Source organism: Manis pentadactyla, chromosome 17 (genome assembly GCF_030020395.1).
Source record: "Manis pentadactyla isolate mManPen7 chromosome 17, mManPen7.hap1, whole genome shotgun sequence".
NCBI lineage: Eukaryota > Metazoa > Chordata > Mammalia > Pholidota > Manidae > Manis > Manis pentadactyla.
The window spans coordinates 52,891,406-52,909,057 of NC_080035.1; the positions used below are offsets into that span (position 1 = coordinate 52,891,406).

The 17,652-nt window shown below is 36.5% G+C and overlaps 1 protein-coding gene across 1 annotated transcript in view; it reads left to right on the top strand.

Moving 5' to 3' along the window:
* Positions 1-17,652, top strand: part of DNAJC3 (DnaJ heat shock protein family (Hsp40) member C3) — a 37,175-nt gene that overhangs the window by 15,680 nt on the left and 3,843 nt on the right. Inside the window, exons 4-9 of the mRNA XM_036893645.2 lie at positions 1,588-1,662; positions 6,894-7,046; positions 8,544-8,725; positions 9,167-9,286; positions 12,076-12,181; positions 12,266-12,386. Of these exons, the coding sequence (XP_036749540.1) occupies positions 1,588-1,662; positions 6,894-7,046; positions 8,544-8,725; positions 9,167-9,286; positions 12,076-12,181; positions 12,266-12,386 (757 nt within the window). The remainder of the gene's footprint in view (positions 1-1,587; positions 1,663-6,893; positions 7,047-8,543; positions 8,726-9,166; positions 9,287-12,075; positions 12,182-12,265; positions 12,387-17,652) is intronic.

The window sequence follows — 17,652 nt, forward strand, 5'->3', positions numbered from 1 at the left end:
CTGGATGCCGTAGGAAGCTCCTGTGATGTGGTGGACTGGGCAGCAGGAGAGACCCAGAGTCCCTCGAGCCTGAGGTCTGCGTGAAGAAGAACAGTGGGTACATTAGCTGATTTTGGAAGCATGGCAGTAATGTTAGCTCTGTGGCTTAGAAAGACCTTTGTGGGGAGGATGGAGTGGAGGGCAAGATAGCAGGCTGAGAAATGAGTTGATTCAGAGGCTGTCAGGTGACTGACCACAATGTCAGTTAAGGCTATAGCAAGAAGATTAAAGAAGAGGGGATAACTCAAGGAAGCTGTGGTTTATGGTAGGGATACAGTGCTGAATTAGACAGTCTTCCTCTGGAACCAACACACAAGGTTCAGGAATGGAGGAATTTATAGCCTACTGGGATGTCCTGATGATGGGACAAGTGAGTGTAATGGCTTAAAATAATAGGACCAATTAGGTGGTTTCAGAACTAATTTGGTAACTCATTTATTGTTTATATCCTATCATATTCCTGAACGGATCTGAGATAACTGATTGGATATGGGTGAATGTTTGGTTTGAAATTGCTATTATTTTAAGATGGAATTCCTAAGTGTCAAATTTTTCTCTATTACTTTGTCCAGATAAGCACAACCTTTCACAAAAGTTAAGTAGCTCATTTTCCTAGTATTACAGTAGCTATTAGATAGATGCAGTGGCTTTAATCTTTTTATGTGTGTTGGTGAATTTAACAGAGAATTGGGGAAATTTTATGTACCATAAAAATAATACATAAGTTTTAGTGTAGTATTGTGGTTTCTGTCTTATGGCAGACATTGGTCGTCATCAGAGAGTTGGTATTTTTGGAATTGATGGGATTATGCACATTAGAGGAAGAGGACTATCAGAGGTGAAGGGGGAGAAAATGATTCATGTTAAAGGGAAGAGGCATTGTTCTTTCTGTTACAGTGGAGTAATTATTTGCATTGAGAGTTAATTAAAAAATTATTCCCAGAGCTCTGATTGGTAAAGTCCCAAATTACACAAATTTAATTGTAGTGGCAAAAGTTATTTTGATGGCAAAAGATTTATTTTTTAATTGATAGTTCACATACCATCAAATTACCCCTTTTTAAAAGAATTAGTTCAGTGGTTTTTAGTATATTCACAAGACTGTGCAAGCATCACCACTATCTAGTTCGAGAACATTTTTATCACCCCCAAAAGAAACCCTGTACCTATCAGCAGTCACTCCCTATTTCTGCCCTAGCCCCTTGCAGCCTTTTGTCTTTCTGTCTCTATGGATTTTCTAATTTTGGATATTTCGTGTGAATGAAATCATAAAGTATATTTGGCTATTGCTATGAACATTTGTCTATATATTTTTTATGGATGCATGTTTTCAGTTTTTGGGGGGTACAGCAGAAAGTATTTGTAAGGAAGCATACTTTAAACAAAATTATGCACATTCGTTGGTTCCAGGAATCAGTTTGAGTGTTAGGTCAAATGGACTTTGGAAAAATAGGTATTTCATTAATACTTCATTAGCTTATATAGTTTCATTCTTTATGTTTAAAGAACATCTATAAATTCGCAGTAGAATATCCTTTTTTTTTCTAGGCAAGATTACAGAGAGGTCACTTACTACTCAAACAAGGAAAACTTGATGAAGCAGAAGATGATTTTAAAAAAGTGGTGAGTTAAGTTCAATTTGTATTTGGCTCTATGAAGATTTTATTTTGAGTGAGCATATTGCACTTTTTTTATTACTATAAGAAATGTAATAAGAAATTGGAATCAAGAAGGCTTTCCTAAAGGAGGGAGTATACTTGAAATGTGAATGTTAAAAGGACAAATCTGTGTTAGCAAGGTGAGTAGGAAGACCATCCGGGTAGAAGGTGAGTACCCTGTGCAAAAGCTGGAGGTCAGAAAGAGCCTGTTGCTTAGGAGAACGATGCCTCCAGGAGGACTGGAGCAGGAGTAGGAGGATACTAGACAGGGAGCAGAGGTTTGACTGCAAAGAGGACATATGTAGTGTCAGGTTAGAGCTGTGGAAGGTTTATATGGGCAGTGTTATGGTCAGCTTTTTGCTTCAGTAAAATCCAGGCTACTCTGAGAATGTGTTGGAAAAAGACAACAAGGGTAGAAGCAGACAGTTTGAAAATGAAGCTGTTTCAGTAATAATCCAAGTTATCTTTGTGGAGGCCAAAGGTTAGGCTAGAATAGGTGAGGCCTGAGAGAAACAGACATTCAGGAGGGTGGATCAAGAGCAATGCCATGACGAGGGTAAGGGAGAAGGAATAGTAAGTATGATGCCCAGGTGTCTGGATGGGTACATGCTATCCCTGAGGTAGGAGCCCAGAGAGAAATCAGTTAGCAGAAAAGACTGGATAGAAAAAATACGACTCTCTTATTCTTGTAAAACTTCCTGACCTCAGCAGCTCATTTTATTAAATAATTTCTAATCTGTGAATTCTTCCCTTTTATCCCCAAATCCAATATGCAGTAAATGCATTTTGAACTTACTTTTTCTTGGAGTCCAGGTTTTCTTTATCTTTGCTTATTATTATTTATCTTTGCTATCCATGCTTGGGTTTGAGTGGAAGGTATTTAGATTGAGGCAGTGTTCCATGAGATCCAAACACAATTAAGGAAGTGATTGATTTTAATGTTTATTTCATATTTCTGTATGTCTTATTTTGACAAAGCAAGCAACTTGCATTTTGATTGTAGTAGGGAAAACATATATTAGGTAAATAGCAGTGCCAATTGCAATTTAGTTTTTAAATCAAGATACTTAATAAACTCTTCATTGGTAGTTTGTGGACTGTGTTAATTGAAAGCAAATCAAACTAACATAATCCACTATATATCAACACAACTTAAGGCATTTTTTTTTCATCTTTAATCTTTTAGTGCAGAAAGGATGATTTCAAAATACCTAAATCAGTAATAACCAACATTAAAAAAAATACACATGAGTTTTATGAATTGGGAAGAAAGGAAAGGGAATAATACTTTTTAAAGACATGAAATAAATATGGTTATAATTTAATGTGAAGATAACACTCTGTGCTATGACTCAGACAATTTTTTTGGTTTTCTTTGAATCAGATACAATTTTGTATCATATATCATAATTCCCCAAATATAAGGAGCCATCAATTATAAGTTATTATTTTATGTGCTATTAAAAGAATAAATGCTGTCAATTAATGCACTTATAACTTAATATTTTTACTCTTTGCTCATAAAAAGAGCCACTGGAGATCTATACATACACTTTTATTATATCACACTGCTCCGTTTATTGCCTTTCTGCATACATTAACTAAGATTTTAAATGGCAGTTAAACTCAGTATATGTCATACCAGCAGTGCTCATTACCTGCCTGGAGTGTGCTAGACTGCTTCTGGGCGTGAGCAGTCATGCTGAGAGGCTGGTGGTAAGACTCCATCGATTTTAAGACTTTCCCACTTTGGGGGGTTGAGGTGTGCTTTCTTACCAGCTTGTTCAGATGGGGGGGCGGAAGGGGGAGAGGGAGGAGTGAGGCTTAGCTATAGCCTCACATTTCCTAGTTTCATTTCTGTTAAGTTTTATGTATGATTTTAACAAGTATTTGAGTTTGTACTCTGCCAGGCTCAGTGAACATTCTGCACACTAAATCTCCCCAGGGCAGCAGTTCTCAGGATGGGCCTCAGAATCCCACTATACTGTTAAATATCGAGGACTCCAAAAAGCTTTTGTTTATCAATAATTTTGAAATTATTTCAAATATTAGAAATTATAAAATTTATTAGTTTAAAAGTAATAATAGTAAACCCAAAATGTTCATATAAATAACTTTTACATGAAAAATAACTGTATTTTCAAAAATGACAAATTTAATGGGTGGTATTGTTTTATATTTTTTGCAAATCTCTCTAATGTCAGGCTTGCTTGAATTCAATTGAATTTCTAGGTCTGATTTATACATTGGGTGAACTTTATTAAAGAAAATGTGGCCTCACATATGTAAGTAGTGGGAAAGGAAGAATATTTTAATAGCTTTTTAGATAATTGTGGATATTCTTTGATGTTACACTTGAACTCCACTAGTGGTTATAGGTTAGATGCAATGTGGACTTCGAAATCTTACCAGTGAACCTTTGGTACTCTGTTATAATAAAAACCATTGGTTTATCTTATACTTTGAATAGATTATCATTTATCCGTATCTGCTTTGTCCCCACAGACTCCTGAAAGGATATTAAGGACCAACAAGGGTTCCCAGATCATACACTGACAGTCACTGCTATAAGGCATATACCTAGGAGGATAATTGCTGTTTTTAAAGTTACGTGCATTTTTAACCTGGCAGAGCCATTTGGCACTGTCCTGTTAAATGGTTGTCCAAATTTCTGTTCCCACCAGCAGCGTAGGAGAGTTCCACATGTTCCACATCTTAAACACTTGATATGAACAGACTTAACTTGGTTTTTGTAAGAAATTTAACTTGGTTGGTGTAAGAAATGCAACTTTACATCTTTTGTGTATATTTCTATTAGATTCTATTTATCTAACACTTTCTTTTCTGTCAGCCCACCCTTCTGTTAGTTTCTGCTTTTCCTCTTGTTCTTTTCGTCTCCCCTAGTTGACTTGGATTTTTCTTCCTTGTTCTGTTCTTTCTATACTCTAATGCATACTGTCTTTTTCTCTTAGTCATTACCCTAGGAATCTTAACATACATGCTTAATAAAGCTTAAAGGTAATCAGTATCTTTAGCTTCCTTCAGAAAAATACAGGGACCTTAGAATGCTTTTAACTCAGTCACTCACCTGCTAACTTGGATACAATTATTTTTCAACAATTGGGTCTTTCTATTTTCTTTTTATTGACATTCAAATTAGTATTATTTTTATATAGTTCCCTTAACAAAGACTGTTAAGAGTCTTTGCAGAAAAGAGTAAGGCAAATTCTAGAAGTACATGGAGAATGTTGCAGTTTATCTCAAACATTACGTATTATCCTATGTTATCAAATAGTATCAGATGAAAAATTTAAATTTGTTATTTACCTCCCCACACCATAATTAAATTGAATAGGATTAGACAAATTAATTCTTGAGCAGCAAAAACAGTTCAGTGAATGAATTTCATGCCAAAGTTTAATTTTATTTTGACCAGAGAGGAGTCAAATTAAGGTTTTATTATTTTAAAACAATAATACAAAATCTATTTGGAAATATTCACAACCTGGCCTTTGAGAAATGGTAAAACTACTGTATTAGCTATGTATTGCTGCATAACAAATTACCCAAAGTTAGCAGCTTGAAGCAACACAGATTTGTTACTGATCATGAGGTCAGGAATCTGGGCAGGCATAGTTGGGGCCCTCTCCAGGGTCTCTCAAGGTAACATTCACGGTGTCAGAGAGGGCTGTGGGATTATCTGAAGGCTTGGCTGGTGAAGGAACTGCTTCCAGACCCATTTGGTTGTTGGCAGGATTTAGTTCCTCTTGAGCTGTTAGACAGGCCTCCGTGTTTTCCAAGCTATTGGCCAGAGGCTTCCCTTGGTTCCCTCCATCTTCAGCCTCAAGATTTAGGGCTTTCCCCTCCCTCACCTTCCAGTGAGAAAGATTATGTGGAAGAGACTAGATTCTGAAGTTTGGGAGAGAAGAGATGCAAATTCCATACTGGAGAGGCAGTTTCTAATACATTCTGTCTGAAAGGGAGCAGCAGTGTACCTATAGGAAACAAGGTATCAATCAACTTTTCCTTTTACCCAGAGCAAGTGATAGTGCTCCTTCCGGCTCCCTCCGTGCTCCTTCCAGTGTGGTCTCTCAGAAGTTTTCAAGGCCATCCTGTGGAGGGTAAAGCAGTCATAGACAAGCATGCCAGGGCCCTCAAGCAACCCCCTTCAACTGGATAATTCATTCGTGCAGGGACAGTTCTCTCTGAGTGAGCTGAGGTTACCGATCCCTAGTTACTATGAAGAGTCCTATCCATTCATTCAAAAGCCAAGGATTAAACAGACTTACCCTAACAACAAAATGGCAAAGTACCAAGAAATGATCTCTGAAGGCTTTACATTTGGAGTGTTCTCTCCCACCAGGTGGTAGTGGGAGTGTTTTTAAAAAGTTAATTCACTAAAAGGGGAAGCAGTATGATTGGTCAATTGAAGGAGAGATATTTCTAGAAATAATCTGCAGTTGTCTGCGCCTCATCCAAAAAAATTGGACCTATCAACTACAATTCCCATCTTAGTAAGAGTTTAGATTTCAGGAATTATTACATATAAACTGTAATCTTAAGGAAAAAAGCACCCTCTCTCTCCCAAATTAGTAGCTTTTAATGTCAGCACCCAGTTTTTCTGAGCCATTGAGCTTAAGGTTTTCAATCTGGAGCAAGAAATTTTTGAGTCACTGTGCACGAGGCTGTGCTGGGAGTGGGGATGATACTAGCTCCTCTGGTATCAAATGTTTTCCTGTCCTGTTCCTCTAACAAGACTGCCCTGTACCTCAGATCTCCCATATTTCTCATTAATTGCTAAAATTAATTTATATTTAAATACTTAGGAAATATAATTAGAAGGCAAAATTCATAAAACCCAAGTTATTCTGCGAGAGTTATATGTAAGAAAGTAAGAAAGGTGTTTTCCTTCATTCTTCTCTGCCCCTTCACACCCCTAAGTATATTTGCTCCCTGGTAAGTTTGGGGGACCCAGGTCCTTGCTTCTGGTGTCCCTGCTCACTCTGGTGTATGAGTCTGTGGAAGTAAAGATGTAATCAGCACCAGGGGCAAGTCATTGCTCAAGCCTGTTTTGTCCGTGTCTCTGCCCTTTCCCCAAGGAACTAAGTATTTGGAATGGTCAGATTGTTGTGTAAACTATGGCTTTTAGATTTACAGAGATTAAAAATCCTCTTTAATTTCTTATTATTCTTACAGCTTAAATCTAATCCTAGTGAAAATGAAGAAAAGGAAGCTCAGTCTCAACTTATAAAATCTGATGAAATGCAGCGTTTGCGTTCCCAAGCACTTGATGCTTTTGAGAGCTCAGATTATACTGCTTCTATAACCTTCCTTGATAAGATTTTAGAGGTAAGTTTCTTAGATTTGCAGCTGACAAACCTAACACTGCTTCTTAATACAAGGCCTGCTTATGTACCTTGACATGTTATATACAACAAAAAGCCTAGACAGGATAAAATCAGATTGGTCCTTGGGCTTTCAGCTCTTAAGTAAAAGATAGTGTTTATGTTGAACTAAATTTGGAACTGAAGTTTTCAATAAATATATTGAGTTTGCTGTGGAGTGGGAATTCTGTATTTTAAATGCTGCTTGCTTTGCTGTTTTTGTTGGGAGTAGGGAGAAAACTAGAGGTTAGATAATGTGGTAAAACTTGAAAGAGTTGGTTGCAGATAAATAAAAAATAATGTTTAGGAGCAAAGAGGAGTGTTTGTATTGAGAAGTTCCTAAGGAAGAAGGCAGGTGAAGAGTTGATAGGATCCAGAGGGTTCTAAGTGGGGAAACCTAAGTGTGTAGTTTCCTTGCTTCTGAGGGACATAATGACAAATACTTTCAGAAGGAAACCTACTAAAATAATTCAAGCAGAAGCAGTCATAACTCATATTTATTTGTCATTTTTCATAGTAGTTTGGTGTGCAGTTTTATTTAATCTCGGCAGTAAACTTGTGATGTATGTACAATGGGCACTTTGTTATTCTATAGGGGAAATAGTGTGACATGGTCCAGTAGAATTCATGTTTTACTAAGTTGTTTTGGTGCTTTAGTAAGGAAATATAGTTATAATTTTTATCTTCCAGTAGTTGAGTATCCATTTTGACCTAGCTTACTGTCCATGATATTTACGTTATGTACAATGTTGATTTTGGTATCTTAATATATTTGAAAAGTTGACGTGACTTTAGAACACCTCTAAGAAATATGTAGAGATACTTCTGTAGGCCTTATTGGTATGTTTTTGGGTTTACATTTTGAAAAATACTAGTGTGTTTACTAAACATTCTCAACTTCTTGATAAAATAGAAATAGTGAAGCCTCAACCTTCTCACATTTTTTTTTTTGTTTTCATTTTGTGACATGAGGATTTAATTTCAAGGAGATGGCATTTCATAAAAGAGAATTCCATTTAATAATTAGTAGAATGAAAGTATTTTTTGGATTAATCTAGATTCTATTTTTTGAGACTAGAAATTAGAATTGTCAATTAAGTACAGAAGTATAATTACAGAATACTCTCTTCAAAGCAAATATGCTTTACTGGGAACAGCGTGCTAATAGTAAATACCATGTATTCTTATTTTCAAAGTTTTAGAATTATAATTGAAGGAGGTAGGAAAAGGGTCTTGTTAGTATGTGTATCTCTTCCCCCCATTAGAATTTATTTAAAGTATCATTGGAGAAATTATTTTGTCACATCTAAATTGTATCAGAATTTTTAATACTATTTACAATATAGAGTCATCACATTAATTGAGGATGTTTTATGTTCATAAGTATGTAGATAAAGTATAGAATGCAAGTATGAATACATAATTTACTGTTTCTTAAAGTTTAGTTCTTTTGTTTCTCAAGGTTTGTGTTTGGGATGCAGAACTACGGGAACTTCGAGCTGAATGTTTTATAAAAGAAGGGGAGCCTAGGAAAGCAATAAGTGACTTAAAAGCTGCATCAAAATTGAAGAATGACAATACTGAGGCTTTTTATAAAATCAGTACACTGTACTATCAACTAGGAGACCATGAACTGTCCCTCAGGTCAGTTCTACTGATGTGCACATCTCATCATCTTTTCATTGTTGGCAGTAAGATGATAATCTCATTTTACTTTAATTTTTAATTTTTTAAAATTAATAACATTGTGGTTAAGGTTGTTTTTATATTCTGTGTCTCTGTGTTTTGTGTTATCTGTAAGTTATTCTGCCTACTTTGTTACTTTATTTTCATGGAGTATGCTTATCAAAATAAATCGGGATATATTACAGAAGCAAAATGGGGGGTATTTGTATAACTCTACTTAAGTCATTTTAATTTGAATTACTAAGTGTGTACATTGCTACATATAAAAGTATATAGTAAATTGTTAAGTCTTGTTTGTTATAAACAAAAAATACATTCTATTGTGATTTCTGTATTTAATGGAAAACTACTCATTGATTTTGACTTGGAGTATTTTCTTCTTTTTAAATACATGAGCAGTGAAGTTCGTGAATGTCTTAAACTTGACCAGGATCATAAAAGGTGTTTTGTACACTATAAACAAGTAAAGAAACTTAACAAGCTGATTGAGTCAGCTGAAGCGCTCATCAGAGATGGCAGGTAATATGCTCATCTAGGTGATCCACCATTCCCTTCTGTGTCTCTTGCAGGCACAAAACAATTGAACTGCTTGCCCTTACTCCTTTGCCATTGAGGATGGAGTATCCCAGATAGCACTGGGCCTTAACAAAACTACCACAACTGTACGTTTTTAAAATAAGGCAGAATATAAATAATAGTAACTGCATAGCATTCTTACCAGCAGATTTACTTATATTCCATTGAATATTTATTGAGTATCTCCTATATTGGGCACTGTGTTCTTGGGGGTGCAGAAATGAATATGACTGTAGATTTTGGTCTTAAACTTATAGTTTAGTGTGGGAGAGAGACATAATCAATTGATTACTGAAAGGCAATGTGGTGTCTGGAGTGACAGCAATGTGTACAGAGTATACAGAAATTTTCTTGTGGTACTGGATTCTGGGTTAACAGTTCTTTTGTTGCAGCACCTGAAAAATGTTTTACCACTGTTTTCTGGTCTCCATGGTTCCTGGTGAGAAATCTGTTGTCATTCTAATTGTTTTTCCCCCTAAAAATAAGGTATCATTTTCTTCTGACTGCTTTTAAGAGTTTTTTCCTTGTCTTTAGTATTCAGAAGTTTATATCTTGGTGTGGATTTCTTCTTGTTTATCCGATTTACTTAGTTTCTGGAGTATGTAGGTATGTCTTGTCAAATTTGGCAAAATTTCCAGGCATTATTCCTTGGAGTACTTTTTCAACCCTACCATCTATTTTCCTTCTTAGACTCTGATCGACATAAGTGTTGGACTTTTTTTTTTTATCTTAGCCCCAATGGGTATCTGAGGCTCTCTTAATTTTTTTTCCAATTTATTTTCTCTCTCTTCAGATTTGGTAATTTCTGTCATTCCGATTCACTGATGCTTTTATTTGTCTGCTCTTTTCTGCTGTGGAGCACATTCAGTGAGGTTTTTTTTTTTTTTCTGTTTTTCAGTTGTAAAAATTCCATTTGGGTATTTTCTATCCTCTAAGTCTGCTGAGGCATTCGAGTTTCTGGTTTGCACTAAGCATGTTGTCATAGCTGCTTTTTCATGGCTGCTTTAAAGTCTTTGTCACATAATTCTAACATCTCTGTCCTCTTGGTGTTGGTGTTTATTGTCATTTCTCATTCAGTTGGAGATCTTCCAAGCCTGACATTTTCATTTTATGTTACAAGACTCTTTTATTTAAGTCTGTTTTAGCTGGCTTTTTCTGACTTGTTCCAGCAGAGGGGGGGTGTATACTTGTTTCTGTCAGGCTGAGGTAGAACTTTCCCATTTGGACTTTATTGATACTTGAGATGTGGGGGTTCTCACTCCTGCTTGGTGCACATGATAGGTTTGGGGATTCATTTCCAGCCATAGATGAAAGTTCTTGTCCCTATTTGGCCTTCTGTAACATCCCCTTGGTAGCGGTGTGAGCACACTTCATTATGGCCTCACCAGAGAAGAAGTCTAGATTCTTCGCTTGACCTGCTGGTTGGTATTGGTGGGTGTGAGGCCATAATTTTCTCTGTGGTGTTTGGCGTTGAGCCACAACTGTCGAAAAGCTTTGTGCCTTGCTAGGTTGCCCTTCCGGGTCCTTTGGCTTGGGAGAGCAGGCTCTTACTGGTTTTTGGTGTTTTTTTTATGTCTTCCCCTATTGGCATTTCTGAGTTGCTGGCTTCTTCAGTTCCAAGCTTGTGGTATATGAAGCAAAAAAGAAATCCAGAGAACTTATCACTCTGTGTTTTCCCTAGGGTCCTGAGGTCTCTAGCTGGTCTGTATTTTTTTCTCCCCTTTCTGAGTCTTCTTGTATTTTAAAAAATATATAGTGTCTAGGATATTTAATTGTACCTAGCTGAAGGAATTGGGGCAAGTACATTTACTTCACTTTCCCAGAAACTTGATTTTTTTAAAAAGCCAAGTACAGAATTTTCTAATGAACTTTTTATTTTGAGCTGATTATAGTTTCACTTAGTTGTAAGAAGTAAAGCAATGTCTCATATGCTTTGTGCAGTTCCCTGCAATTGTTGTATTATCTTGGAAAACTGTTGAACAATATCCCAAGTAGGACTGTGGCATTGTTAGCTAGCTTCTATTTTTATTGTTATACTTAAACCTGTGTTTTAATACATTAGCATTTAAATGTGAAGATTATGGCACTTCGGGAATAATGTGCCATTATGGCATATAAAAGTATCTTCTAGTTTGCCATTACTGAAGAAAGTAACTTAGTGTATAACATGACCATTACTTTTCACCAGTTAAAAAAAATGCTAAAATATTTTTTAGTGTTTTTAGAAAGCTAGTAAAGTTGGAAATTTAAACCAGTTTCTTCTGCAAGGAACTACATTGTCCTTAGTTGTGAACATTGACATTCATTATATAAAATAGTATGTATATACGGGCTGTGTTATTTCATGAAGGTGTGTAGTGACCAAGAAGTAGAATCTGATCTCTATTTTGCTAAAAGTGCTCTGTGTTATGTCAGACTTTAACAAGGTGTCTTACTTAATTCCAAAATCATAAGCATTTTTCTGTAATGAAATTCATCATTTGGTTTGATTGGTACTCACAAGTATGCTTTGATTTATTGATGTACCTTTTCTGTGGTCATGTTTTATATTTCTTAACTCTTATATGCAGAGAGAGTATCTTTTCTTGCTACTGTAGATCAGTAAGATAAAAGCAGTGTTTGAAGGCATGTGCTCATTCAGATTAACTGACTAAGCAACATACTGTGGGTCCTTTCTCTAGCTCTGGAAATAGAACCTCATTGTTACTCATCATGATTTGTTCATTTAATAGATACACAGATGCAACCAGCAAATATGAGTCTGTTATGGAAACAGAGCCAAGAGTTTCTGAATATACAATTCGTTCAAAAGAAAGGATTTGCCACTGCTTTTCTAAGGTAACAGTTGACTCGTTCCCAGAAATGTAAAAATTTAATATATGGGATAACAACCATAAATCCTTTTCTCACATTTACTTTTAGGATGAGAAGTCTGTTGAAGCTATTCGAGTGTGTTCTGAAGTTTTACAGGTGGAACCTGACAATGTGAATGCTCTGAAAGATCGAGCAGAGGCCTATCTAACAGAAGAAATGTATGATGAAGGTAGATTTTTTAAGGAATTTGATTTGCAGGATCTGAAAGTTGATGTATATGAAAGTAGCACATTTAATATCCTTCTGTTTAAAAATAGTTTACCATAGTATCTGGAAATGTTGACAGTTTTAGAAAAATGGCAGAGAACTTGAAAATTATTCTTCCTTAGTGAAACTTGAAAGGATATAATATTTGAGGAAAGAGTTCTGCTATTGAAACCAGTTCAGTGGAATATAAAAATACAAATTTTAGCTTTTGCTGTAGACAAGTTAGAAAAGATAAATAACAAAATACAAAGTTTAAAGTATAGATTTCATATCAGAGGTAATCACTGTTCATTTTGGTTATATATCTTTCAGACTTATTTCTATGCATATATATTAGTATATATTCAATTAGTAAATATTAGTATATATTATACACACATTCTATGCATATACACAGTATACATATTATACATAGTGTACATATATGTCATATATACCTACATTTAAAATGATCTTCTGTGACCCCCACCTAAGCTGTTCAGTAATGCTAGGATAGCTGCTTACCCTACTTTGTTCAAGTTGAAGTAACAGAGTTTCCTGTCAGATGCTGTACGGACCTCAGATAAAGGCAGTGCCCTATTTTGGAAAGATCACTAATGCATATTCAGTAGTAATGTAATAGAATCCTTTCATATATATTGCTTTGTGACTTTTTTCATGTGACAGTGTGCTATGAATATTTAAATTAGATGGTTTTTAAAAGAAGTAAGCTTTATAGCCCTTATTGTATAATTTTTGTTTCAAATCAGGTAAAGCGTTTTAATTTGAAAACAGGAATATTTTTCTATTAAAACTTGGCTTGTGATTTTTCGTTTTTTTTTTCAATGATGTACTGAATAATTAAAGTGTGTATCTACTGAAATAATATGTATTAAATTTTAGTATAACCCAAAAGTAATCATATTATGATGTAATTCTGGAAACATTTTTAAACACAGTAAGAATGCATCAGCAACAGTGATAAAATAAATCTATACTAGGAAGGAGGTAAACTACACTTACAATTAAGAAAGTTTTGTGGTACTATTTTTTTAGCAAAAAGATCATTCACTTTTTTCCTGCTTTCCACAGTTTAAAAAGAATCTTTCTCTGAACAGTTTCCTGGAGTAATAACCCTGGTTTCTATTTGTGGGCTTTTTTTGTAGTATAGTCCTTGAAGTCTGACTGAGGCTTGAAATGTATGCAAAGTGATATTTTAATATTTATAAGAATGCTTCAGTAAGGCAGGTAATCTCCGAAGATGTGGTAGCATTCTCGTGCTTTTCACTTTTGAGCTGCTGGGACTGCTCAGTGAGGTGGCTGTGCTCATGCTAGGATTTTGCACTCCAGCTGGGTTTTGGAACTCTTCATCAAAGGTACTTTCGTCATGTGTATGGAAACCCGTAATTCTAATTGTGAGATTAGAGAACCTGCAGAATAATGTAAAAAGCTTATCTGTTAAAGAAAGGTTAAATTTTATAGGCTGCTAAATACTTTGAAAGATTCCTTTTTAACTTGAATGTTAAACTGACTTGTTTTTTTAGGGAACCTTAAGAGCAATCAAGCTTGGAGGTTGAATTAAAATTGAAGGAAAAGATGCTTAATGCTAATTTAATAGGATAGATCTGTCTTTGAAATCTGTTTTTCCTTGAAATTTTTCTTTTAAATAGGAGTTTATTCTTTGTCTTTTTGGTGGGGGGTTTCGGTTCTATACTAGGGAATCTTTTGGAATTATGGTTTTACAAGAGTAAAATGATTATTAAGTCACAAATATGGAAATTCAGCATCTTCAGAGAGAGAATGGCATTGCCAGGTCTCTAAAATTTGTTGGGGGAGGAGAAGTCTGTAGATGAAACTGATATTGTTTGACTTGTTTGGATTTTAATCAGAGGTTTAGTAAATGATGTAAATGAGTAATAGTCTTATTTTGTATGTTGACATCCTGAGTTTCCATATTTTGTTCACTGCTTTTACCTTATTTTAAAATTATGGTAGGTATATAATGAATAAAGAAAAAATAGGTTGGTGAATAATGGAACATGGAAATTTATTAATTTTAGGCTTAATATAGAATAATCAGGTAAGCATGTAGGGGATTTCACTCACAAAAAAGGAAGTAAATAAGATTGTTGTTTGAGGATACATAGCAGGCACTCATGAATGAATGAAGTTAGTTTAACAATAAGGTCATAGTGGAAAGAGTATGGGGATTTAAAGTTAGTCCTGAATTTGAGTCTGGCTGTGTCACTTATTTTTTTATTATCAAAACAGTAAAACACTTTTAATAAAACACATGACAAATTTTACCATCTTAACATCTGAGAAAATTAAAAATGATTTTTCTAGTTCATGTCCATGGGAAGTCTTACATCATCCCTATTAAGTTTCTAATGGTTATTATTTAAAAATTTTTATTTAAGTATAGTTGACGTTTATTAGTTTCGGGTATACAGCACAGCGATTTGACGTTTATGTACATTATAAAGTGCTCACCACAGGAAGTGTAGTTACCATCACCATACAAAGTTACTACACTATTATTGGCTGTACTTTTCATCGCCATGGCTTGTGACTTATTTCATAACTGTAAGTTTACAGCCTAGAGGTTCTGCTCTACCCGCTGTAGGTGTGCTGGTGGGCGGGGCTAGCTCCCCGTGGGGAGAAGGTGCTCTGGAGGGGGGCTGGTTCTCCTGCGGCTGGTTGCTAGGGGTGGCGTGGTGATAGGCACTCTCAGGAAACACCAGTCAGAGGGGGTGTCCACAGGGTGTAGCAGTGTTGGGGTCACTCTGGAGACATGTCTGGGTTGGGCAGGCTGGGAGGGAGTAGTGTACAGGGAAACATCGGGCAGGGCAGGTACAGTAGATGGAGAATGTCAGAATGCGCACCTGTAAGCTTCTGACCAGCCAGGCTGAAGGAGAGGAAGAAAAATGGCTTCTGCCAGTCCCTCCTCCTCTGGTAAAAGTTCCTGAAGATGCACACCCTCTGGCACATATCCCTAAGTTAGTCAATAAATCGCTTTCCTGTATAACTGAGGTGCTTTTCAAAGTGGTCCTGTGCTGGGTCTCAGACCTATCAACACAGCACACAGGTCATCCAAGAGCAGAGACTGCCTTGCACAGCCCTCAAGCTCTTCGAGTTAAGCCCTGCTGATTTCCAAAGCCAGACATTATAGGGCATCGTCTGTCTGGTGCAGGTCCACAGGACTGGGTGTGCCTGATGTGGGGCCTTCTCCCTCCCACTTGTGGGTTAGGGAGGGGTAAGGGTCTGGGTCCCAAACAGGTCTGCCTCTTTCACCCTTCTTGATGTGGCCTTCTTCATGTCATCAGGTATGGAAGCTCTGTGCTGCCAGGCCTTATGGTGTTTTCACAGTGAGTTGCTTGCCTTACGTGTAGTTGGTGCCTCCATGTGTATGTGGAGGAGGTGATCCCAGGAACCTCCTATTCTGCCATCTTCTCAGAATCCCCCCTTATGTTTCTAATTAGTTACCTACCTGTAATCATGTTAATTTGGGAAACCTGTAGTTTATTATTTTTTCTGTAGGGATAAGAGGACATCAAAGACTGCTTTAGGGGAGATACTCTGAACATTTAAGAAAGGAAACATGTTGTAAGTGTAGCTTGCCTAAGGAGCAAAACTGTGTATATTGAAATATTTTCCCCTTGTATTGAATTCCATCAAGGTGCATTTCCTTACTAGGTTGTAATAGGAAGTGCTGTGGCTATTAATGGCAAAGTTAAACCCCACCACTATTTATGATGGTTTGTGTGCTAAATTGGAAAGATATTTTATGTCATTGTGATAGGTGACAGTAATATTTACTGTTTCATATTAATATTTAATATTAATCTATTAAGGCCAGAATTAGAGTAAAAGCTTGAGGTGTGTCCCCCCACCCCTCTCCCCTCAATGGGCCAAGGTAGTGTTGGTTCATTTTTCTAGGCAGTGAAGGCTAACTACAGTAGGTCCTTCCTTATCTGCAGGGCTTGTGATCCAAGACCCCCAATGGATGCCCAAGACCGCAAATAGTATTGAACCTTATATATACTGTTTTTTTTTCTATACATACATGATTTAATTTATAAAAGGCATAGTAAGAGATTAACAACCATAATAATAAAATAGGACTACTACAATATACTGTAATAGGTATTATGTGAATGTGGTCTAAGTATTATATTGTAAGTATTTAACCCTTCTTGTAATGATGATGTGAGATGATGCATGATGAGATGAAGTGAGGTAGAAATGATGAGGAAGTGAGATGAGGTGATGTGACGTGTTGGCTACTGTTAACCTTCTGATGATATGTCAGGTGTATCATCTTCTGAAGTGTGGCTGACCATGGGCAGCTGAAATGGTGGGTACCTGAAACCACAGATAAGGGTAGTCCACTGTACATTTGTTGATCTTATTCTCGTATCTTTCTCATTTTTATCTGCCCATGGTGCCTTTCTAAACCCCTTCCAGGATTCCTTGTTGCCAAGATGAATGTTCAGGCATGTCAATGAGAGACATGTCTTTTTCCACCATGGAATGCATTTCTATAAAACTAGAATTTAAAACCAGTGATCCATTATTTGAGATGTCTGTCCAGGGAGAACAGACATCTGTTAAGAGAAATTTGTGTTGGGGCTGCCCAAGACCATCTAAAGATTTGGTTGGTGATTTGGGAGGAGGACACAGGGGACTCAGCATATAGTTGTACTCAGGACTAAGATTTATTCTAGTTGACAGGATGCAAAGTAAGATCAGCAAAGGGAAAAGCTGTGTGGGGCAAAACCCCGAGGAAACCAGGTGGAAGATTTCAAGTGTCTTCTCTGTGAAATCACACAGGATAAGCAAATTCCTTAACACATGTGAAGTACTGTCTACTAGGGAAGCTCGGTAGAGACCCAGTGCTCAGGGTTTTCACTGAGGGCTGGTCAGGTGGACACCTCTTGCCGAGCCCATACCAAAATTCCAGACTCCCAGAAGGACAACATGCAGCATAAGCCACATTGTACAGTTTAGCACAGTGAGTCATTCTTATCAGGAACTGCTGTGAACATCCTAGTGTCCATCTTTCCAGATGCCGGCCAAGGGCGGCCTTACCACTAGGCCTTTCTAAGAATAACAACAATCGGGCCTGCTGTGTTGATTCTCTTCTGCATGATATTATATGTCTAGGTGCCTTGTATTTCTGAAATATTTAAAATACTCTAAAAGATGTAATGTGGATTGTTATCAGACTTACCATAACAGGACTTTAT